General features: G+C 41.3%; 1 protein-coding gene across 6 annotated transcripts; it reads left to right on the top strand.

The window, feature by feature from the left end:
- The first annotated feature begins 699 nt into the window (after positions 1-699).
- LOC135486275 (short transient receptor potential channel 7-like) lies at positions 700-22,327 on the top strand. 6 transcript variants are annotated; one of them, XR_010446685.1, is made up of 15 exons: positions 700-1,266; positions 6,686-7,306; positions 7,413-7,592; positions 7,862-8,026; positions 8,261-8,495; positions 8,759-9,055; positions 9,495-9,679; positions 10,047-10,177; positions 14,550-14,683; positions 16,916-17,052; positions 17,585-17,773; positions 18,117-18,234; positions 18,721-18,831; positions 19,565-19,615; positions 19,886-19,974. XR_010446685.1 is itself a non-coding variant. In XM_064768963.1 (14 exons), exons 1-14 carry the CDS (start codon positions 1,180-1,182, stop codon positions 20,236-20,238), a joined length of 2,883 nt encoding a protein of 960 aa, XP_064625033.1. In that variant the 5' UTR covers positions 700-1,179; the 3' UTR covers positions 20,239-22,327. The 6 variants fall into 6 exon arrangements, 5 of the variants coding, with proteins under 5 accessions (XP_064625033.1, XP_064625056.1, XP_064625064.1 ...); XM_064768963.1 differs by lacking the exon at positions 18,721-18,831 and having other exon boundaries at positions 19,886-22,327; XM_064768986.1 differs by lacking the exons at positions 14,550-14,683; positions 18,721-18,831 and adding an exon at positions 13,071-13,174 and having other exon boundaries at positions 19,886-22,327.
- The last annotated feature ends 2,317 nt before the right edge of the window (positions 22,328-24,644 follow it).

The following is a 24,644-nucleotide window of genomic DNA, read 5'->3' as shown; positions in this document are numbered from 1 at the left end:
GACTGGCCTTTGCATAACTTAGCTTAGCTTATGCAAGGGCCAGTCGGAACTATGAAATAGCTTAGCTTCTGAGCGCGGTAAGGAATTTATCAAATTGATCAGATTAAAAATCACTAATTACTGCTCCACTGAACTAAGTTTACGAAATTTACGAAATTTACAAAACGTTTAGTCGTACCCCTTCCAGTCAATTTATATTTGAGATAGCTACTTTTTATGACGACACGAATACCAGCAAGCTACCGTATATGGATGCCATGACGAAAATGTGGTGGCTCAAACGCTGAAACCAGATTGGAACGAAGACCATTCGCCACACCCATCCAGTCTCATTTCATTTTTAAATCCCACTATCAATGAAGGATATGTACAGTTAAAGTAGTTGACGAGAGGACAAAGAACAAGTTGTCCTTGACAAAGCACGTATCTTCGCCGTATTTGCTATCGTGTCTATTACATCTCGGCCATATTTAATTCAATAACAATGCTGCTCATAGTTTGCTGCTTATAAGCTGCTTATAGTTTGACCTTAGATAAGAGCAACCGATTTTATCGCCAGGGAAATTCCATTGTGCTATTCTCAAAGGAACCACGCGTCTAAAATCCCACATTTAGTCCATCAGTTCAATCTCCATGTGTCATGCTTCCTGGCGTGTGATTGCTGAGAGGCAAGAATCGTCAAAGTTGGCCTGCTTTAGTCAGCTGGATCGATCCACTGCAGCAACACTGCGCTGACACACCTCAACCAAGGCGCCCATCGCTTTAAATATTCAGTAGTTCCACCTGCTTTGCCTTTGCCGTTCATTCCAGTAAGCGAATAGCTTACTATAGTGGTGGCCTGCACTCCACTAGATGAGGTCGTGTACACAGCTGCAAGCTGTCAGGAGTATGAATCTTTTTTACCTCTGGCTGGATATATATATGACATTTGTTGCATAGAGTGCATTTTCCTGGATTGTATTATTATCTTGTCTGTGCCGGCATAGTTGTAAACTCTGCTGAAGAGTGCAGAGCAACTGAGAAACCGACAATCTAGCAGACTGACTAGAGATACGTTAGGAATCTCAGAAAATGCATTGAAGAGCAAGATAAAATGGATTTATTCTGACTTTGCCAGGGCTTGTGATAGCCCAACATCAAGGATTTCTCGTCTTCTGATGCTGAAAGAAGGTTGTGACAATGGCGAACAACGTGGAGGAAGATATTATCACCCCGACCAAGGCCGCAAATGTCAATGTGGCCATGAGAGGTGGGATCCTAGCTTCGGTAAGTAACTCATAGTACCAGTTATAACTATGTCGTCCGCGACGTGAATGGAGTCTGACACACCCCTGGAGAAGTTGTCCGATGACTTATAGAGTCTGTATTGTTGTTAGCCTTTGTTTATCCGACTCTGGAAATCTGAGGAAATGTTAAGACTAAGCAATAGGTCTGCCTGGGTGCATGAGGCCTCGATGTGCTGTTTCCAGATAATTCTATCCTAACAGAACAGGCGGCAGGTCAATTTTAGGAATTGTGTATAGGCTAAACGCTGCAGGACATCCATAGGTCTCAGGTAGGCAAGGCCTCGATGATTAGTGTAGACAGCAGGTCCCGCGGTCAAGGTTTACCTTTTTCGATATCGGCAATCGCTCTAACGTCTTTTCGTCTTAGGCGCAGGTGTAGTAAAAAATAACCGTTAGCACATACTTATTCCGTTAATGTGCTTCTGAAAGCAGCCATTGCTACGCAAATTGAAAAATTCGTCATTGGCAGTAAAATACATGTAATAGGCCCCAAATTGTGGGAACTCCATTGCCTCCTCTAACCAATATATTTGCTACTGTATTGCAGTACCCGATACATGCATGCCGAGCTAGCCGTTTTTCATCATTTTCGGACGTCCAAAAGTCTCTCCTTATATGCACGGAAAGAATTGAGGACGTACAGACGAACATCGCAACATGGCATAGTAACGGCATTGATACCATGTAAGCGACTGTGGGGATAAGCCGAGGGCATTCAACTATCCGTATTCAACCTGGCCGAATTCACCATGACCCCAGCAAAGTGCACAGTCATGAACTTTGATTCATATCACAATCATCATGTCTCTATACTATTTACATGTAAAATATAACCTCACTTAGCCCTGACCTTTCATTAGCAAAAGATACCAACTGGTCACTGGAGTAACTATTAGAGCACACTGATTTGATGCTAATTGTTATACAGATGGTACATGTACTAATTTGGTACATGGTAAATGGTACATGTACTAATTGATGTTAGCATTTTGTTAATTGGGAGTTCTATTATACTAGTAATCTGTGTTTGCACTTGGGCCGTATCGTACCGGTGTAGCAGTCTAAAATGTCCCCCTGGAAAAGTGTCCGTTATTTGTTTGGAATGGTGTCGGATTATGAATCATAGTTTCTATGATCAGTACATCTGACAGCGCTCAATATATATTTGAATCTTTTGTTCGCTGGACACCCCATGTTCATTTTCAAACTTTTATGTACTGACTTGTTGCTGTACAGCGGGTTAAGAAGGCCTCCAAGTCAGTAGTCACAGTCTGCATATCATGTTTCTAAACTGCACTGAAATCTAGCCTTCCAAAATCAGCACAGACATGACGAATGGAGAAATATCCACGCCGGCATCGACAGCATGCAACATGTGCTTTGAACAACAGTACTCTGGAAAGAACTACATACATGAAATACACTTAGCATTTGACATAAACCATAAAAGACCAGACTTTCACGCACGTATTACAAATTCAAATTTATTGAAATTGATTATACATGTATATTCCGATGTTACTGTACTTATCGCTGCTCTCGGCTTTCGCATCTAACATGCTGCTTTGTAAAATACATGATTTATACCACTTGAGCTATCGATATATACTTCGATCAACTGTTTAGTCATACTGAACTTCCAGCGGTAAGATGTTGTTCAGTGGGTGACGTTGGAAACACACGCCTTTAATAAGTCACCTACAAGTGAACTACAGCTTCTTTAATCTGCAAGGAACTGTAAACTGACGTACGGGCATCAATCAGCAGAACTCCTAGAGAGCTAACCAGGCGTCGATCTATGAGGTGGAGGCCAAGCATATCGTTATCGTTATCGTACAAGGGCATGCACTGTTGAAGGTCAACGGCTTAACCCATCATGGTTCAAAACGAGTTACTGTACTGAGTCGGGCAAGGACCCGAAACAGCGAGTTGTCGCTAATTCACCATGGAATAAGAAATAGTCTTGTTTTTGTGGCGGAGTTTCATCTTAAACTTGATTAGTGGCATGGCTTGCCGATTTGCATTCTCCAAGCAGACGTAATATCTAAGCTTAATCTCTCTGCCAGTATTAGCCTCCATGTTAAAATCACTGTAAACACTGCGTTCTGCCGAGTAGTTGCGGGATCGCGTTTGGCTGGGGTAGGTGGTCGAAAAATGAAAACACTACCGATGCAAACCCTGTATTTTTCATGCGTATACGAGATGCGGTATTGTCTATAAGCTAAGGTTTTGATCAGCGAACTGAATCGAAAGCTGAAGGCTTATCGATCTTCTCCTTTGGCTAAAAAGAAAATTGCGAATAAAGCGTATTCACATGCACTTACAGTGAACGATATAATATATATTTTTGATGCAATGTAGCCAACGGTAGGTATAAAAAAAAGATAACTGACAGCTTTGTTGTGAGGTATGAGGCATCATGTTGATCCGGCCGCTGCCAGCGAGACGTTCAAACAAACGGTCGCTTAATTTCCTCAGAGCAAAAGTTAATTGGGATTTTGGCGCGATTCCCTTTGCCTTGCATATCATAAATCAACAGAGCAAATGCTGTTGTTCCTGGCCATACCCTTCTTATATCTTTGCATCGTACTGCAGTCGCAGGGAGTTAAAACTGCATAACAAACCAACCCAAAAAAGCGCTAATGTAGAATAGGAGCTACGTTCCGCTCTAAGGTGAACCAAGGGGTAAAACTCGGCCGTCTCTGGTGTGAAGCCATCTTGGGTCTGAAAGCCGTCCGGGGTGTTCTTTTTTTCGTTGTGAAAATGTAAGACCTAGGATCCTTTTGTAATCAAACACATTCTACGTGATAATACGCTTCTTTGCGGCGGCCTTTTGATATAGAATCTAGAGTCCAGGTGTTTCCAGGGGAGAACCTTCAGCCCCGCCCCCCCCCCCGCAAACGCACATCAAGAGGTAAGTGGCTTACCTCCTCAGAAGGCTTGCTTGCTCCACCCCTGCCAATACATGTTTGACATCCTCCAGTGGCGTGTTTGGCAATGACCTTGGACGTCGGTGTAAGTGTAAGATGCGAACTACAATGTACTTCTAACGCCCGAAGTGTACACACGACGATTCGCTCAGCACTCCCTGATAATTTGTTTGCGTATTTCCAAAATGACCACTTATTACAACGTTAGGAAAAATTATTGTAGTCGAAGTCACACCAGGTTTGCCACATCAACATGCACATGACGTGCAGTACCTTGTACTGCATTGCAGTGCAACATGAGATGAGATGCATTACTATGTACATCAACAGGGATGGTTCTTTTTTCATCAACACTATAGATGATGAAACTGTGAGCTTGATTAGGGTGCATCCTAATCAGCCACACAACCAAATAGTGCAGCAGTGGTTCTTATCGCCATTGTCTATCTCTGAAACAAGACTGAGTTACGGCAAATCCATTTGAGGAAAAAAAAGATGGATATAATTCATGAAGGACTAAATGCATTGTCGTATGTTTGCACTCTAAAGGAGATTTAATCAAGAATTCATAATGCACAAGGTATGTTTCATTGTTTATCTCTGTGCATGGTTTTGTATCCAAACTATCTGTCAAAACTCAAACAAGGAATTCTAAAGCAATATGAATCAGGATTTTGCCTTGCATAATGTGTTTGTGGTTCTTTGCTCATCTCCCTGCATGGTTTTCTATCCAACCCAACCAGTGAAAGGTCTGCCATCGGGAAAATCAAATCTTTTGTAATGCATTCCTTTCGAGATACGGACGTAATTCCTTGAAATATGTACTACATGTAGGCTCTGACGTCAACAATCAATTTAAAAAAAGGTTCGAACGAGCAATATTTTTTGAATGTTCAGTTGACACCTTAACTTGGAAGGTAACTTGGAAGGTATCCTCCAAAGTTTTGTCGGCCATCATGACCATGATATTGTGTAAGAGAAAATAACGTACGTACGTTGTTTCCTCTTGTCTATGTCTAGCCAAAAACAGTCGGCAGTTAAACCAACTAACAAGGTTTCGTTTCTGGCATCCCTTTGAAAGTAACTTAGTAAGAGGTCTGCTGTTGCCTTTCTATTCGTAGTGTGCAGAACGTTCAGCCATGGGTAAACGGTTGTCAGAAAAACGCAGGTATCTCTGACTAAGCTCGATGAATGTTCGCATATCGAAAGGTTGAAGAACTCTTTGATACATATTGTAGTTAGGCTGAGATTGTTTTTTATGATGTATGCAGGCCTACGCTGCTACAGTATGCTGTAACATGAACTGTTGGTTGGGAGGTACATGTATATCGTGTCTTCACAGCCAAGCTAGTTTGCATGCTGACGATTATGTTATAGTCGTCATTGACCATAAAAGCTGGAAGTACACGTTAATGGCTATTGTCTCACAGTCTACATGTACGTCGGCTGCCTGCTGACGTAAAGGTTAATTTGTCATCACCGTCTGGTCTGCACCCCACAACCTATCTCATTGAATGAATGCATCACTACTTTCATATCCATAATGCCTTGGCTTTGGCCCTAAAAAGAAATTGCTTTTATTGTCAGTTGATCGTCGTTCGTAACGTCAGCTGTCTGCACTTCAAGTCCCATTGGTCAATGTACGCGCAAGGGGAGACAAACATATGAAGATACCGAGTCTTATAAAAATCATAACCTGTCATATCGAATATGAATGCACTGGTGGGTTCTGTTAATACAGTTTACTGTCAGTAAACAGCTCTATGTTCATTATGTTGTCCTGTGTTATTCATTTACGACTATAGCACAGTTTTTATTTGATCTGAGATCAAAATATTCAAATACACTGAACGAGAAAGTATATTGCATTTTTGATATGACGATAATAACAACTAAAAAACATTTCTTGTTGACGGTAAGGCACTACACGTTTTTGTGTCCGATGGATTCCTTGAAATGTTCTTCTTTTGTGAATCACACAGATTACTATTCATATTGGGGTTTTTTTCATATTGTCTATTTTGTGGTTTTTAATACTATCGATACGTTGTGTACTACAAGTCATGAGAAAACCAGCAGAGTAGTGCAAACACTGGTCCTACGTACACCGTATTACGGTAACCAAAGCACATATGCTTTGGCGTTCCGGTGCTATCTGTCATTGATAGTGTACCTCGTACATGTATAATATATGCCTGGACAAAAACCTTGACGAAATCATTTCAAATATGCCATGTACCGTAATTTGTGTACATAGGGCCAGTGTGGTGCCGCCTCACCGTCCATGTAATTCGACGCCACGCGAAAACTCTAGGCTACAATATGCCTGTCGTATTCTTATCACCTACATGTAATGTCCGAATTTTATCAGTGGTTTGTAATATTTATTTTTTTCAGTATCTTTTCGTGTTATTGAGGTTTTTTATCTGTCAATCAAAAATGTGATCCCCGTTTCCTTCTATCTTTCAGTTAAGCGATGAAGAGTGCGTGTACCTCAATGCAGCTGAACTCGGGGAGATTGACATCGTCCGCGAATGTCTGGAAAAACCCGAACTTAATGTCAACTGTTTGGATTACATGGGCAGAAATGCCCTCATCCTTGCCATTAATAACGAGAACTTGGACTTAATAGACTTACTGTTAGACCGGCTGAACTTCTGTGCCATAGAGGATGCTCTTTTACACGCCATCAGTAAATGCAAGGTGACAATTGTCAAGTTAATCATTGACCATGACCAGTACCTCGCTGGCGAAGCAAACAGGGATAGCCTGACTGGCGAGAGGAGTCAGTTCTCCCCAGATATCACCCCGCTCATCTTAGCAGCGCATTACAATAGCCATGAGGTTATACAAATGTTCTTAAGCCGGGAGCACACAATTGAGAAGCCTCACACAGTGTTATGTAAATGTGACGAGTGTGAAACTGGACGGTCCATTGATAGGTTGGAGTTCGAGAGGTCTAGGTTGAATAAGTACAAGGCGTTTGCTAGTCCTGCTTACATGGCCCTAGCGAACAATGATCCCATCTCAGCTGTGTTCGAACTTCGACAAGATCTGAGGACGATGGCAGAGTATCAGCAGGAGTTTAAGGTACGTGCAGTATATACATCGAGGGTTATATCAGTTTACAACTTAAAACAAATCACGACGTAATCAGGTGTGCCACGTCTCTAACGCGACCAAATTTTTTTTACAGAACGACTATGAGGTTCTCGTACAGCAGTGCATGGAGTTTGCCTGCGACATCCTCGACCTTTGCCGGTCAGGGAGAGAGGTTGATGCGTTGATGACCTGCGAGTACGGCCCAGAGGGAGAGCCGAAAGTCACTGATCCACTAGGGACGTTGAGGATCGCCATGGCTTATGAGGAAAAGAAGGCAAGTTAAAAGCCCAGTTTGATTGTCAGCCTGACATGTATCCCAAACCACGAGCTTTTAAAACAAGATTTCGACCAAATGTGAAAAGTACAGTTTTGAACCTATCCGGCCATTTTGAAATGGATTCCAAGAATTATTTTTTGGTCCGTCATGTCACCAAGTCCTGTGCTAGTTCATTGACATGACACTCGGAATAAGCAGAGCGATATATCTATGGTGGGTACATGAAGTATTTCTAAAGTGACCTGACATTTTCTTCCTTTTTTCAGTTTGTCAGCCATCCAAATTGTCAACACCAGATTTCTTTGCTGTACTACGGAGAGGCCATATTCCTTCAAGAGTGGAGCGTCCTGAAACAATTTCTTCACCTACTGCTTATCCTACCGTTATTGCCTGTTTTGTGTATTATTTACATTATCAACCCTGAAGCAAAGGTGGGTACATGTCGTAGTATCATGTTAGGTACGCTGCACAGGTATACGATAACGAGTACATGGGCATGTCTTCGTGTAGGAGGATAACTTTTATTTAAAAGAAGTCGGCCTACACTGAGATGCCAACTCCTACGTCTGAAGAGGCACCGCATGCTATACACAAGTAACCACTTTACCACTTCTGAACTTCTATATGATATTACATTATATATCAAATTAAATACTATTTTGCAGTTCCTGCGGTATCTCAGATGTCCAGTGGTGAAGTTCATCAACAGTACGTTTTCCTACGTGGTATTTCTCGCGCTCCTGACCGTAGCTACATTCACCCGTGATGTCGAGATACCGGAGGGCGACACGACTGATCTGAACTGGGAGGCAAAAGCCAAGGTTCTGTTCAAGTACGACTTTAGGAATGAAGTACATCTCATCTCTAACGTGCAGATACTTCTAATTTTCTGGATCGTTGGTAAGAATTTTCATAGACCTCTCTTCGTAGCCTTTATTGTGATAGAGTTTTAGCAGGTTGAACAATAGAACAATAGTATCGAAGTTGAAGCGGCTTATGGTCACTTAGCAACACAGGTCGAGTCTCGGCGAAGGCCGGCTTGGTCATCTCTGCTCCACATGTGTCCTTATCGGGTGCGTTGAGTCAGTTAGTATTCACGTATCCATTGTTGGTAAGCACTCGGCATCAACCGAGTATATTCATCCTCCTCATTTCCATTCCAGGCCAATTCGTCATAGAAATCAAACAAGTCTATATCAGCGGGTTAAAAGATTACTTCTCAAATCTGTACAACTTTGTTGACTCCGCTGGTATCTCCATCTACATCGCATCCTATGTCCTCCGTCTCATCACGGAGTACAAGGTCAGAAATGTGGCGCAACAATACGCATCGAATATAACAAGGTGCAAACAGATCATGTTCAATCAGACACTGTTTTATGATTCGGACATCGCATTTGAGTACCAAATAATCACAAGTCAGCTGTTTGACATTGAGGGGACATATTATTTGAGAGGAAGTAAGTAAATAACTTTAGCCTTTCCCTCTTTGCAACATTCCAAACATTTTTGTTTACCTTCTGCTCCTTTGATATTGGAAATTCATGATGAAAATTATCGTATCATTATCTATTTTGCATTTCGTGGGTTTTTTATAGGAATTTTCATGCGTGTACACTAGAACAGATGCCATACTTGTACATACAAAATGGTTTTGTGCGAGAGGAAAATTCGCCAGCTATCAGAAACAGTCGGAACCGTACTCCATAGAATCTGATGGATATTATTTTGGGAAGCGATGATAAAAACAGAAACAAACAAATCTATGGTTTGAAAACTTTAATTTTTTTCTCAGTTTTCAAATAACTCTTTTGTTGTTATATTTGGTGAAGTCATAACGTATACGTAGCTGTGACCTTACACAGTGCAATTTCAATTCACACACTATTATTCTTTCAGCTCGGTTATGGTGGAATACGTATGACCCGCAGATTGTGTCCGACTGTCTCTTCGCCATCGCTAATATCATGTCGTTCGTGAGAGTGACCTACATCATGGCTGCCTTTGAGAATCTCGGGCCGCTCCAGCTCTCTTTGGGTAGGATGATTGGCGACATTGGTCGCTTCATGACATTGTTCATTTTGGTAAGTTTACCTCAAACCCGATGTGGATTGAGTTTGAGTTAAGGACACTTCTTGCCGTGGTCAAAATCGTTGCAACACAAATTTATCATGACAGATGTGAATATGTACAATGTACAGGCATTGTTAAAAGGAATTTTGCCAGAGAATGTCTGAAAGATAAGTGCAACGGGTGGCATGATAATATAAGTGCCCAGAAAAACCTGGAAAATCTATTTTGCGGAATGTACTACATTCCGTTTAAACATATTTTCACCAACAGCATCTTTTTTAAACCGATAAAAAATTAAACTGACGAAAATTTCATAATCCGCCAAAAACAATCATGGCGCGAATATTTTGCTGTTTACAATACCATTTTTTCCTGTAGGTTGGTTTTGCTTTTGTGGTCGGTCTTACGAACCTTTACAACAACTACAGCCTCATCCTTATCTCCTGGGAGAAGAATGAAGGCCCAAGCGGGAAAATGGAGATGGGAACGACTATTGAAGGATTCAGAGCGTAAGTTGAGAATAATTTGTTTTTGAGCTTTTACGACTTTGACGTTATTCTTTGCGTTGTTTGGTATGTCTGAGAAAGAGGTTGTAGGAACAGATTCCAGCATACAGGACCTTGGCGGCAGGGAGTGTAAGACATATTATCTGTCAGAATTAAATGCCCACAGGGATTTTGGGTCTTGGGCGCAAACTTCTGCCCGAATTCATCACAAGTCAGATTTTGTCAAATTAAATCTGTTTTTAGTGTAATAGACCTGTTTTCGGTAACATTTTCGCATACAACATTTAACACCTTTGGCGCTTTACTGTTTGTTTCATGACTAATTTCGATGAAATCTCCTGGTTGGATATGTTTTTCATCATGTAGTACATTTTTAACACACTTTATTTAAACATAGCCATCAGAAAATCTATCGCCCCCGCTTCAATTAACACACCTCCTCCACACCCACACCCGACCCAAAAATATAGTATCACTCAGATAAGTTTTTACTCGTTGATAAACTGAAGACTTTTTTGTCCCGAAAAGACGCGAGCGTTTATTTCTAATTGCGACAATAGTTGATCCAGCACATCTTAGTGATGAAATCTGGAGACATCCTTATCATGACAGTTGCGTTGCTTTGGAAGAAATGCTGGTACATTGTACTAAACACAATCCAAGCCAATAGCATCAGTCAAACTATTGGCAAACATAGACACAGACTCATGCTTTCAATAGTTTCATTGGTATTGTATTTCAGCATTGGCGGAACATTTTTGACATTATTTTGGGCACTTTTTGGTATGACGGAAAAGGATGTGGTGGTTATTGACCCAAATGTGCAAGAACTGGGTGGCAAGGAGTGTAAGATTATCATGAACTCTTTTGGCCTATACACACACCCACGATATGGGGGAGCGTTTCACGCCCCCCAAGTTCGTGGTAAACGCAGTCTGATATAACCATGGCCTTTGGCGTTGAATGTCCTCTGAATCGTGGATGTGAGTGTAGATCTTTGGACCAAATCTCATGTCGGACATCTGGAGACAGCTGTAGTGGTTTTTGCAAGTGATTTAGCCGCTGATAGTCGTTCACTCATCGTGAAGTCTGTACATGGTCTTGTTTATTCCAATCTGTTAAACACTCGGTCCTCAATAAAACAAAATACGTTTGCTTTCCAATATTCCACTGCTAACAGGCTCTGAGAGAGTCTCCAGATCTTCGTCACAAGTTTTTTTCTTATTTCGTGGTGGAGGCCATTTTTATTTTTTTTTCAAACTCCGTCCATACCAAATGTTCCGCGGCATGATTTTAAAGGAGTTACGGTCGGTGCCACGGCACGTCATGATCAGGACTGCTTGACTATTCATTTTTGTCCGAATTTCCACAATTCGAACATCTTGTGCGAATGTTATTAATATTTTGCATGCGTGTGAACGCTGTTATGATTTGTTATGTTGCAGGATTGGCCACACATTTTTAACCTTATTCTGGGCTTTGTTCGGTATGTTAGACGCCAGCGTCGTCGTACCGAATGATGGCGCACAAAAAGTTGCAAATAAGGAATGTAAGTCCCGGATATTAGTACACAATCTCATTGGTTGTTGTCTATGTGTTAGCAGCTTTGTTCCTGTGGCTGAAATAAAGAACGAGGCTACGGCCATACTTTGAATTTTTTGTACACTTTTAAATGTATGTTGTTGAAAAAACGACAGCAACCTCGTGCCTAATTCAGGTTATATCACCATCAAACAAAGGTTAGAACTTGAACTCTGTTACTGCAGCCTACGTTTTACCCGCTGGGAGACAGGTTTAAAATATTCAATGATTTGATAGCGAGCTCTCAAAGTTGATCTCAGCTTTGTCATTTGGCAGTGACCTCGGTGCCTTCATGACCATCCCCAGGAACAAAATTGTGTACTTGTGTATTCCGTATTGGTGAAGGTACCAGTGTTCAGTGTCGGTGCGCCCCTTTCCACACTATACTCTTCAGTGTCAGTGTCGCGCATGTAGATGTTGTCGTCACAATAGATCTTGTTTTCCAGCCTAAGCGCTACTATGGGCACTTTATTCTCGGCTCTCTTTTTTCGGAATGACAGATTTGGAAGCAGTTGATATAGACATGGATTCGCAACGTGTTCAGCTCAGTCAATGTGAGTTCCTTTCCCGGGCCTTTGCCTGATGTAGCGTTGTTGATAGACATTTTGCGCTATCTTGCAGAGTAAGATCAACCTCCGTTACGTTGTTTTGGACCCTGTTCGGAATGACCGACTTGGATGTTATGCAAATAGACAGCGAAGCTCAGCAAATTAATCATAGCAGTTGTAAGTGAATTCAGTGAGACTCCCCTGTTATGTAGACTGAACGATTTGGATTATCTGCGATGGTAGATAGCGGCGTATTAATCTAACCCTGACCAGGTCTTTCCTTATGAAAGTTGCAGTCGAGATCAAATGCATTTCACTTTTACAAATTTGTGCACTGTGCATTGTTCATCATTATAGAATTGACTCTAAAACAGATTATACTGGCTCTAAAGTACGATCTCAACTCACTTTTACTTGCCCACGGGACTGAAACTGATCTCGATGTGAAACATTGGAAGGAAAGGCCTAGGATGATAAACAGCTAGTGTGACCAGCATGACTAATCCCATAGGCTACAAACAAGAACATGTCATCCATTATTATATTGCAGCATGAGTTCGACCATGGCGTCCCTATTCTGGGCGCTATTTGGCATGGTCGATTTGGAGGTCGTCGAGACAAAAATTGACGTTCAGCTCATCAAATCAAAGGAGTGTAAGGGTTTTTTAAGCGTGACCTCACCTGAGTGAAGAAATAGCCCTATTTCCAGTTACTAAAGTATATCTAACACACAACACAAAACTCTTTAATTCGTTACTATTTTACAGAATCGGTTCAACTACTGCAACTTTATTTTGGTCCTTGTTTGGTATGGTTGATAAGGAAGTAGTTGAAATTGATGATCATAATGTTCACATCGGAAATAAAATATGTAAGTCGGTGAACTTTTTACCTGTGGGGTAACATATCAGAGTGAAACCTGTCATGATGGTGATAACGCACTTCCCATGCTTTCATGAAAGTCATGACCGGTTAAAAGGTATAAGGACACAAATATGCGAGAGGTTATCTGGCCTTTATTGCCGGGTTTATGCAAACAAATGCCAATTGTACTGAAATATCCAAATTACCAAATTAATCAAATCATTGCCAAATACCCAAATTAATCATATCATTGCCAGCAAAGCTGACGTGAAAATGATACCTCAGCTCGTTTTGGAGCAAAACGTTCTATGTCAGCAATTATACCGCTGCTGTACCTGAAGGCTACTAAACAGCTTTCACCACCCGGAAGTCCTGTCAGCCAGGTTTCACTGTGATATCCAGAGTGCATTCCGCATCATTTTCACGGGCTCATTTTCATCAATGTCAGTGTAGGGCAGATGTGAATGGTCGCAGTGGTTGCGGTTGTACATGTAGATGCTTTCTAATAATTTCTGGCGGCAAAGCTACGCTTGCTCTTGGTAACGCCCCAGTTGTAAATGGCCCCAACAACTGCAGTTAACAGCAAAAAATTCCATCATTTTGTATTTGCTACGGGACAAATAACAATATTCCATATGTCTTGGTCAAAACATACAGTCAATACCTCTTTTATTCAAAAATTCGGCACGTCCTGGTCAAAACACATACTATTATTCAGCAACACTGCATATGTTTGGTCAAAACACACCGCTACCTCAATTATTCAAAAATACTGCATGCCGTGGTCAAAACACACCCTCAACTCTACAAGTGCATATGTTTTGGTCAAAGCACCGTCAACTCTACAAGCATTCAACAACACTGCATATGGTTTGGTCAAAACACACCCTCAACTCACAAGTGCATGTGTCTTGGTCAAAGCACCGTCAACGCCACGAGTAGTCAACAACACTGCATATGTCTTGGTTGAGCATTATCCGTACAAAAAGATGTTCCCATACAATAAAACATTATTCTATTATATTAATATGATATCTTCCCCTCTCTGTGATGAAGGCATTAGACTCCTAACCCCCGAAATATTCTCAAACTTCGCGATTTTGTGTAATATTCTACGTATACAAGATGTTTAACTGTAGCATGGTAGGAGTAGTATAGTTGCCCTCCCAGGCAAGCATTAGAAGTTATGAACGACTGCAGCATTTTAAATGCGTGTGTACTAATTCCCATCCCCTTTGACAAATAACTTGATTACTTGAATTTACAGAACAAACTCTTTAAGGACTGCTCTGAACGGTGTATCAAAAGTTATCAAGTTTGCAACACTGTTCACCTCTCTTAACTAGAACATTGAAGCCTGTCTTGCAATTATCTCCCTTTAGCTTAAGAGCGACAATGGCTACCCTTTTTTGGGCTATATTTGGTATGGTAGACATCAGTGTCGCCTACATTCTAGACGAAGAAGACGCGGTAGCTGCCAATGATGGAACTGGGGTAGGCGTTTTTATGCGATCCTGTAAGTAGGTATGGGCGACATCTATTAGCCTCTGCTGTATATACCCACCATTTTGAATGGCCTCGTCTCGTCGCTGAGCTTTTCTTACGCAGTTGCCATGTTTGTTTCAGCTTGAACTTTGAAAAACGTGATTCTGTTATATATGCTTTGGTACGTCACCTTCATTTAGTGACATCGATTCCTAAAGCATATTACCATAATGAGTCCGTAGTACTTTGGTCCTTAGGTCAGTTACGTCATTATCGTGTACACACATTTATACTTATATTAATATTTTGATGCATTAAAAAGCTTCAAGTGAAAAACCGTATCAAATGAAGGTCACGATTTTGCCAATAGTAGGTTATGGTAGTCATGTGAATTTGTAATAGCTCGTGAATTTGTTGTTACTCGTCATTGATGTAGTCTTCGATGAACAAGATTATACATATCACTCACTGAATCTTTGGACTAGTATGGTAACAGAGAGGCACCAACGAGAAAAGATTGCTTTCTAAAGGCAATCAAGAGAAAAGTCTGGTCATGCATGTATCGGTTGTTGTAACCCGTCCTTTTTAGGCTTTTACTGGAATTTTACTGGCATTTTCTGCATGTCAAGCGTGACAAAGAGGATCGTCCACAAACACCTTTCAGTTAATGTATTTCACAAGTCTGGCAATGTTAGGATGGGATCAGGATGGAGTACGGGCGTGTTAGGATTGTCTTTTCAGGTAAAGCATTGAACCATCAGAGTTCCTATAAGCTTGGCGATTGTCAGCGTTTTACGTTTAGGGAAAGGGTAGGGGGTGAAACTCAATCCCAACCTCGAATCCATAGGGTCAAAAATGCGCATCTGCAGCCTGTTTGAATTGCTAATCAAGTAGTCCTCGGATGGAGAGGTTGACTCAATCCTAAGATTGTTAGGATAGTGAAGTTTATGGACGATCCCGAGCAGTGAATCTTTCTGACCTTTGTGATCTTGCTGCATTGACTAAACGTACTTCGCATAATCCTTTGTCTCTTACAGTTTAATTTCAATGATTTTCTTAGAATTTTGTACAATGTTGAATTTGTTTCACACTGAAATATATTATATTCACGTTCGATTCAGAATGAATGAGTAAGCGAACCGATAGTAGGAAGTTAGATTATTTTAACGAGTTAAAGTATTCGTTATTCAGAAGAAAAAAATCAAGGTATGTAATACTGGTATAGAAGGTGGTCAGGGCTTTTGATCGAAGCCTCAGCAGACCATGGACTGCGAGAGCAATGCAGTTTAGGTAATACTCCACTGTAATAAAAGAAGAAAAAACGATATTTCAATGTTTCTCTGATTGTTATTTGTTGGTTGCCTTCTTATCATCCAACAAAGCTGCGTGATAATAATAGAATAAGCCGAGAATTATCTCCACCTTTTTTGGTGGAATTGTATTATCTGATTGAAAAGGACTCGGGAATGTAATGATGGCACCTGTGATGAATTGGCAACAGTGCGCTCTGCTATCTCGAACTGGACATTGCACTCGCCTACGTGTGTTTTGAGCCAGACATTGCACTCGGCTATCTTGAGCTATACATTGCACTTAACTAACCTGAGTCAGACACAGCACTTGACCATTTTGAGCCAGACATTGCACTTAACTAACTTGAGCCAGACACTGCACTTGACTATTTTGAGCCAGACATTGCACTTAACTAACTTGAGCCAGACACTGCACTTGACTATTTTGAGCCAGACATTGCACTTGAGACGGATTTCAAACAGCAGTGATTCCCTTGCACTTTGTAAAGACTTTGTATTGAAAATTTCCTTCACAGGGTTATATCTCTACCCATTGAGTTTCTGGACGTTTTTACATTAGAAAATACCAGCTCATATTTGCTAGCTATCGTCATGTTCGCATTCAAAATGTAGTGATCAAATATCATTCATATATGATGAAGAAAAAGAAGATTCCTTGTGTCTTTAAATATCATTGACGATAAAATTAATGACATGTCTGTAGTTGTAAATCTTCTTTATTCTCGTTGCTTGAATAAGACTGCTGATGTAACAAAAAAACATACATGTAGTTAGATCTCAAGAGTTCGTCTGGCGGTCGGAAGTCTTCTCGGTTTATTGTTAAAGCTTGTAGTTGGATATAGTATTTTATCATAAGTCCTTATGTTTTCGGGTTGTTGTTAAAAAGTTCGTGGTACTATGTCACCCGTCATAGCAAGAATAAATGAATCCATTTTGTTTAATTTTCTTAGACATGAAGAACCCGGAGAGCACGACCATGATCACAACCATTGGCACCATGTTACTTGGCCTCTACTGCGCGGTCATGATCATCATCCTACTGAACATGCTTATCGCCATGATGAGCCAGAGCTTTGAGGACATTCAGGTACAGGAGAAGGTTATTTCTAAAGGAATACCTTAAGCCTAGTTTACACTTTAAATTTTTTCTGAAACATTTGTGAACCTGATCTGAAACTTGATGTTTATGGAACAAGTGTAGAATGGGGTATGAAACATTTCTGAAACAACTTGCAGCATGCTTCAGAAACTTTTCAAGCAATTGTCCGGTCATTTCTCTTGCAAATTGCTAGTTGCAAAAAAATTTTCGGTGAATTGTTGTTTTTTAAAAATAATTTATGCTTCTATGTGGCAGTTTATGATTTTGGTCGATTTTTGCCAGGGTAGTCGAACTAGGTCCGAGCAAACTGTCTCATGATTGTTTGCTTAATAGAAGAGTGCATTTGTTGCACCAGGTGACGAGTTTCAGTGCATCACAGTGCATCACAGTGCATGAATATCACTCGATGAAACTATCACCACCGTTTAAGTGCAATACATGGTTCCTCGGTATCCTTGGGAATAGATTTATTATTCTGCGGCATTAGATAAATGAATTTCTTTCCATCGCTCCATTTCAGTCCTCTGCCGATGAGGAATGGAAGTTTGCCCGCACCAACTTGTGGATGAGTTACGTGCAAGAGACAGGGACGCTGCCCTCGCCATTTAATCTCATCCCCACCAAGAAGAACATCTTGTCCTGGTATTATTTTCTGAGTGGTTTGTTCCGGTGTCATGAAAAGGAGGAAGACGATGGAAAAGAGGAAGAGGTAGGTATTGAAAAAGACCATAATTGGCATTCTCAAAAGCGCCCCCACAAACGAGAGATTTTATTGCACCAACCCGCGACGATCGCATGACAAAAATCACTCGATGCTTGATAAAGACATTTGCAGACTACATTTGGGTAACATTTTTAATCATTTCGTATACGTTTAGACTCTATCTACTTTGTCGGTTCAGGGAACTTAGCACGGCATCGCCTATCATATTCATGCATGTACGCTTTTTTTAGAGGGTATTTTTGTCTCGTTTGTAACTTGTCTGTCTGGTCTTTTTCAATTTTCAAAAGTCTGGTTTAAGAATTCTCCTGATTTTCGTTTCCCTCTTTAGGAACTGGAGATGGCTCACGCAGACGAGGACGCCCGGAGAGAGCTGCGTAAGAACCTTGTGCGGCGGTACTTGTTCAAGTTACAGCGAGAAGTCGAGAATGTAAAGCAAGACAGCACAAGTAAGTAGGCTGCAGGAAGCCATGAACTCTGCTTCACCATGTTTTGCGATACATTCGGTAGGAATAGGGGACGGCGGTAAAGAGACTGCCACTGGTCCTGCAAACATATAGCGTGTTCGACTACTCTTGCCAACTTGCTACCTTGGCAGTCATCCAAGGTTTTCTCACGTAAATCCCATTGTCTGCCATTTTTTCAAACGATCACGTGCAGCGGCCATTTTATGTCGAAGTAACGTGCTGGACGTGGATCTGCGCTTGCATTGCTGTTGTAGAAATGGCTGCAAATGCCGACGCCTTTTTTCGGACGAGTGTTTTGCAAACCAACATTGTGTTTGTTCGTCACTTGGAATTCGATTTACTTTGACATATCGGTATCCTTGTGGCGGATTGCAAGTTTACAGATTTACAGGTTTGCATAATGGCATTAAATTTTTTGTCCGGTTAGCTAGTGCTTCATCTATGAAAAGTCAAGCATTTTCGTTTTAGGACGGGTCCATTATTCAAATCTTTCAAACTACCCAGGATTGTTTAGGAAACGTAGATATACGTCACTTTCCAGTCAGGAGTCAAATTACTTTGACCCTATTCTGGTTTGAGGTCAGTTAATCAAACTCAAAGAATGGGAAGTCGGGTATAGACTGGATGGTGAAGGATTGGGATCTTTCTCAGTCAGCCATGCTATCGGGTGGGCTGCTTCCGTGTAATTAGAATATGGTTAACGGTCTCAGGGCGGCCGGCATAATCTGACAATTAACATTTTACTACCGGTTTGCCTGATTGGGCAGGATGGTATATCGGCGCATGACTCAATCTTTATCTTAAAAACACGTTAATGTATCTATGTTACTTCAGGTGATTAAGGTAGGCTATTTGACACGACTTCAGCAAATTTCAGCATTTTCACGATTTTCAGAAAATGTTATTCAGATATTGAGTTTAGATTTTGCTAACACGTCAAACCAGTCTTTGCACCTGTACCCTACACGTAGATGTGACGGTTCAGTCCATGCTGTACATTGCATCGTATGACATGACAAATAGTTTCGTTTGCCATTGCCCTATTTTAACAACAGCTACCGGAAACCTATTAATTTGTCGCTGTTTTAGTATTTTGGTGCAGAGACCATTTTGCTAATTATTTGATTCCAACTGAATGATCCAACCAGTGTAAAGATATGCTTAGTGGTTTCCGTAGACCTCCTGTGGAAGCTTTGTTGCATTTTATTTTCGTTAAGTTCGCCTCCTTGCAATATTTCAATGGCTTTTCTATCACTCTGTCACCTGCTTTTACCGCATGCTGAACACTGTGTTTGTCTCTGCTCTCCCACAGTACGCCCTGATGACCCTGAACCTCCTCCACAGACATCGCCGCCTCCGACACGTAAGTACGAATGGGTTAACATCGTCAGATTGGATTTGTATGATGATAAGATACTTACATTTTTGTGAAGTATGGCAAAGATCTGTTAATAGGCCAGTCGCAAATAACAGTCTGTAAAATGCATCATTTTTAACAACAACATTACATGTAAATGTGTATGTATAGTGGACAAGCATATATGAATTTTACATTCGTAAATTAATCAAAGGTTTGATGCTGCAAGAGATAAAACAGCCGTCGAGGGAGTTTGAATAAGCTGTCTTTTTTCAGATACTGAAATTGGCGAAGGTGGTGGGAAGCCATTCGAACTGCCTCCATTTGGTGACTTCCCACTGCGCAAGAAGCAGAGTAAGGTCAGGCGCCGTCTGCTCATGGGCAACAGGCCCCCAGCGGGCGAGCGCAGGTTGAGCAAGGTGCCGGAACCGACACCCGCCCCGGAACCAGAACCGGAGCCGGAGCCACCTGTGTTGAGAATCCCGCTGGCGCAGCAAGAAGCGGTCCCCGCAGTACTGGAAATGGATGACGATGTACCGCTCGAAATGCCCTACGATCGCGATATGGGTATACCTGCCTCAATGATGAGAGGCAGGAACCCCATGAACCCCGACTGTAAATATGTATAAGTGCTTTTGATTTGTAATTTTGGTTTTGAAATATGATTTATAACTTTTGTGTATTATAATCTGCATTATAAAAGATTTGAACGCACAACATCGCTGAGTTTTTTTGCAATGTCATGTATAGCAATGGCAGGTGGCAACTTATTGGAATAGTTTATTTGTCTCTAAAGCTATAGCATTGTTACGGCTGTATACTCGCATGCTTCAAGCTACATGTATGAACAATTACATACCAGTCTCATACGCCAAGACATTAACTCCTGAAATACAAATTTCTATCAGCGTTTAACTAAATGAGTGGCATCTTTGTTTATCCTTTCTTTCTACTTCAAGGGTACCACTGGATGGGTCATTATTGATGCCATAATCTCGGCAGCTGCTTCAATCACTATTCAAAAGCATTGACGAAGTTTAAGCACTATTCCCTTTTGTTTTTATGTACTTTGCAAGTGATGACCCTTCTAACGAAGTACATGTAAATGCTTAGTTCTAGCTGAGAATTTGCAGTATGTCTGGCACGTTTTATTTGTCGAATGATTGAAAGGAATGGTACATGTATGGAGAAGGAGGAGCTTTTTGTGGCTCTAGGTTCAGAAATGGAGTAGTATCGAAAAATTAGTTTAGGGCTAAAATCAAACAAACCATACCACATGCATCACGTGCGAAAAATTACATGTAGCGTCCACTGTCGGCTACATGATGTAGCTGAGTGACACTTCTGGTAGGCTTTTACTGAATGCAGCACAACAAATTCGCATGAATTTCAGAACGCATTTTTGGAGCAGTGCGACGATGAGTTACGGCATAGCACTGCGGCATGCGATGTCACAGTTGTGTTTAGTGCAGAAACATTAGGGCGTATGGAATGTCGATATATGTATAGTTCATATTTAATGTTAGATTCTAATGCAAAATACAATGTACACGTATTTTCATGTATCAAAAGTAGGTTGAATTATATAATTATACTATATTAATATGGACTTCGAAGAGAGGCGTTGTACAGTACATTTCATGCGTGAATATCGCATGTATTGTGGTTTTTAATTTTAAAGCCGTTATATTTATTACTGTGAGCATTATTGACGCTTGTTAGGGTGTGCATTGTTAAACTACCTGTGGTGTGTGATTTTGATACAATGCATGCGAATTAGAACACAGGCACGTGCAGATATACTCGTAATCAGTAAATCTTGATCGCTGTTCTAGGCATGAGTGTACACCACTGCACATAAAGAGGAGGCTATGTCTATTTTTTTAAGTTATGTGTGCTGGTGTTCATTGTCTGTATGGGTTGTGTTCCAGTTGCTTGGAATTGAATATTGATTGATTTTGGTCGATTTTGGTATCTTCCCGTGCCTGTGACTGATAGACAGGCAGGGCACGATATTGAGAGTCTGTAAGTTTTCTGCAGGAACAGTTACAGCAGCGCGAGTAACAGCAATTTTACACTCCAAAGCTAATTTTACCTCCAGTATTATGCTAAATATTATCTTCTCAGGAACTAGTTCTAGCTTGTGTGATCATATAACACGGAAAAGACGCGGGTTTTTGGAGATATGTATGAATCCGTATACTGTACGTAATATACCCTTGTGACCGTCACCATTTTTTTGTTAAATGCAATAATTGTGCTATATTGTCACATCAATCACAGGTTTAGAACCTGTATAACAACCACACCTAGTTTTTAGACGTTTTCACTGTGTGAAAAGCGCTCTCTCTTTTATTCTTGAGAGTTCAGAGCTGAAAGTTAATCACTTTAGTTAGTACATCTCTAGGGTAAATCAAGATACACGTTTGCGAGAACTGCGAAATGCCTACATTTATAAAGATACAACATTTTGGTCCACCTTTGATTACATATTTTTGTTTTTATAAAAAGTTTTGGGTATACGTGTATAAGTGAGATGAGAAAGATAGTTTAAGCATCTTGATCTGTTCCTGGGTTTCTTGCTCAAACAAAGTTGTCAAATTGTACATTTCTTTTACTTTATGTTTGCGCTTTCTATATCTTTCCATTTGCCATTTGATACGCAGCAACTGAAGATTTCTATCTATAGATTAATAATATTTAACCTTGCTACATAAAGTGGGTTGTTGTTCACTTATTCGCGTTATCGTCTACACAGCATCTTGACCCTCAATGTATTGACATTGCTAAGCTTCCAGACAACGCGCATAAGGGCGGAGGCTACGGAGGCAATATCGCTGGAAGTTCAGTATGTCTATACAGGTAATGTACATGTATTGTTATGATATTTCGTATTACGACAGTCAACACGAATTTGACATTTGCTACATAATCATTACACCACATTCATAATACACAAACGTTTAGTATTTGAACGAAGGTGTCGAGACCTTTGTCCTGGCATTTGCATTTGCATACGAAGCCCTGCGCTAGTTCATTTACATGTAAGAGATACTCATGAATCTTCCTGTGCACGTATACTTAGCTGTAGGCATCTTGACCCTCAATGTATTGACATTGCTAAGCTTCCAGACAACTGGCGTGTGGGCGGAGGCTCCGGGGGCAATACCGCTGGAAGTTCAGTGTGAGCTGAACGAGAAATCGGGCGAACTTTCAAGAAAAACGTCGACGATGAGGAACATTTACATAATTAGTGCTTTGTTGATTGAGTGTTCGTTGCTCTTCGTAGGGTTGCCAATCCTGCCTGAAGTCAGATGTCTACCACCAGAACACCACAGGGAGTACGCATTAGGACTATAGCGTGGTAATTGTCGATTACATAGTTGTAGTTTCCTTGCGTGACGTGTCAGACTCCGCTTCCCTTACAGAATCCACATCGATGTTACCAATGTCATCCACGCCACGCTCGAGCACGCATTCACACGGTATCATCCGAACTAGTTTCCCAACATCAGCACGAAAGGCCTTGCTGACAATCAGAAAAATGAAGAAATTCAACTGAATATTTGCATACGCTATAACCCAAGCGACCACCTCACTCATCCATACATTGAATGGGTTATTTTCCTCTTTTGCTTTGATGACAAACCAGTATATGAGGTGGCCTGGTATTGCACAGAGAAGTAGAAGGAGTACCATAGACATGCCAAACACCATCGGGAGTGCAGACGCCTCTTCGCGGTTGAGAGTTCCTCGCGTTGGTGAGCACTTCGGCTGCCTGTTCGTCAGTTTGCAGAGCATGGCTGCGTTGGTGATGAACACGACCAACCATGGTAGAGCCATGTCAACCGCGAGCCTTGCGTAAGTTAGTGCGGTCCGAACTTCCTTTCCGAACAGCCCCTTACCGATTTCTCCATCGCAATGTGGCTGTTCCTGTAGAGCATACACTACTGCGAACAGTGCATGGACTACTATATTGACGAAAAGTAGCTGCAATGCCCGCTTCTTGTGAGTACAACAGGTTTTGGCTCGGGCAGGAAAACGAATCGCTATGAAACGATCTAGGCAGATCGTAGCGATACTCCATACCGCAACGCCGTGAAGAAAAGAACTAGCTGCGTTCAACTGGCAGAATAGGGTGTGCCATGTTTCGATCAGTATTTTCCCGTGGGTTTCAACAATCGACATGCTTTCATGAATGTTGGACAAAAGGCAGACGACGGCCATGATCTTGAATTCAAAAGCCACGATAGACTTACTGTCACGTGTTACTTGGAAAGTCAGCCAAATCAAAGCATTTCCGATGAAACCAGTCGCTATTAATACCAGAGGCAAGTAAAAGGTTAGAAGGAATCGAATTCCATCACTGTTGGACCCATACGGCCCTGTGCCGTTAATTTTGCCGGCGGCTTGAGGATATGACGTCGGCTCCATTTCAAGAGTTTATCCGTTTCCACAGAGATTGAAGTTTCTCACAAAATCTTAGAACACCTTGACCTCTTCCTTCGAGATGGGTCACTAAAAGAAGGACGTATGTCACCTGATTGTCTTGATCACAAGTTTCTCCTTATCGCCCAATACTGTTGTTTTGAGAGCTATGAAATTCTAGATATCAAAATTATACGTTTTGACAGTCTTACATGCTTGCCGTCTGTACCGCGAGCGTTCCTGTTTAAATCCTCAGATTATTGTGTGGCCAATGGCAAAGTATCCTACCTTTAATCTACCGCGATATTCTTCAGTGTCGCAACTAACGCTTCGTGCTTTAATAATCATTGCTGGTCACCTATCGGGAATACTGTACACTGTATGCCAATTTCGGTCACAAGTAAACAACGGAGATGCGTAGAAAGAGAACCCCAGTGTTTGTATGGTGACTGTGCCCTGCAGCCGATGCGGTAGTCAGATGCTCCTGCCTCCGTAATCATACTCCTTCACCATCGTGCTTGGACACCTGGCCAGTTGTGAGCACATTGCTTGGGACACGCCCTTTGCGACACCGGGGCGCTATTGTTTGAAAACGGCTGACCCTGCT

The sequence above is a fragment of the Lineus longissimus genome, chromosome 1 (genome assembly GCF_910592395.1).
Source record: "Lineus longissimus chromosome 1, tnLinLong1.2, whole genome shotgun sequence".
Classification (NCBI taxonomy): domain Eukaryota; kingdom Metazoa; phylum Nemertea; class Pilidiophora; order Heteronemertea; family Lineidae; genus Lineus; species Lineus longissimus.
The sequence above is the reverse complement of the archived record's forward strand: the minus strand, read 5'-3'. Positions and strand labels throughout refer to the sequence as shown.

What these genes read in the sequence shown, in the direction of transcription:
- LOC135486275 (XM_064768963.1), top strand. Translation starts at nt 1,180, where the DNA reads ATGGCGAACAACGTGGAGGAAGATATTATCACCCCGACCAAGGCCGCA. An exon ending in AGTATCAGCAGGAGTTTAAG is followed by an intron (nt 7,307 to 7,412) that starts GTACGTGCAGTA and finishes TTTTTTTTACAG; the next exon opens with AACGACTATGAGGTTCTCGT. An exon ending in TGGCTTATGAGGAAAAGAAG is followed by an intron (nt 7,593 to 7,861) that starts GCAAGTTAAAAG and finishes TCCTTTTTTCAG; the next exon opens with TTTGTCAGCCATCCAAATTG.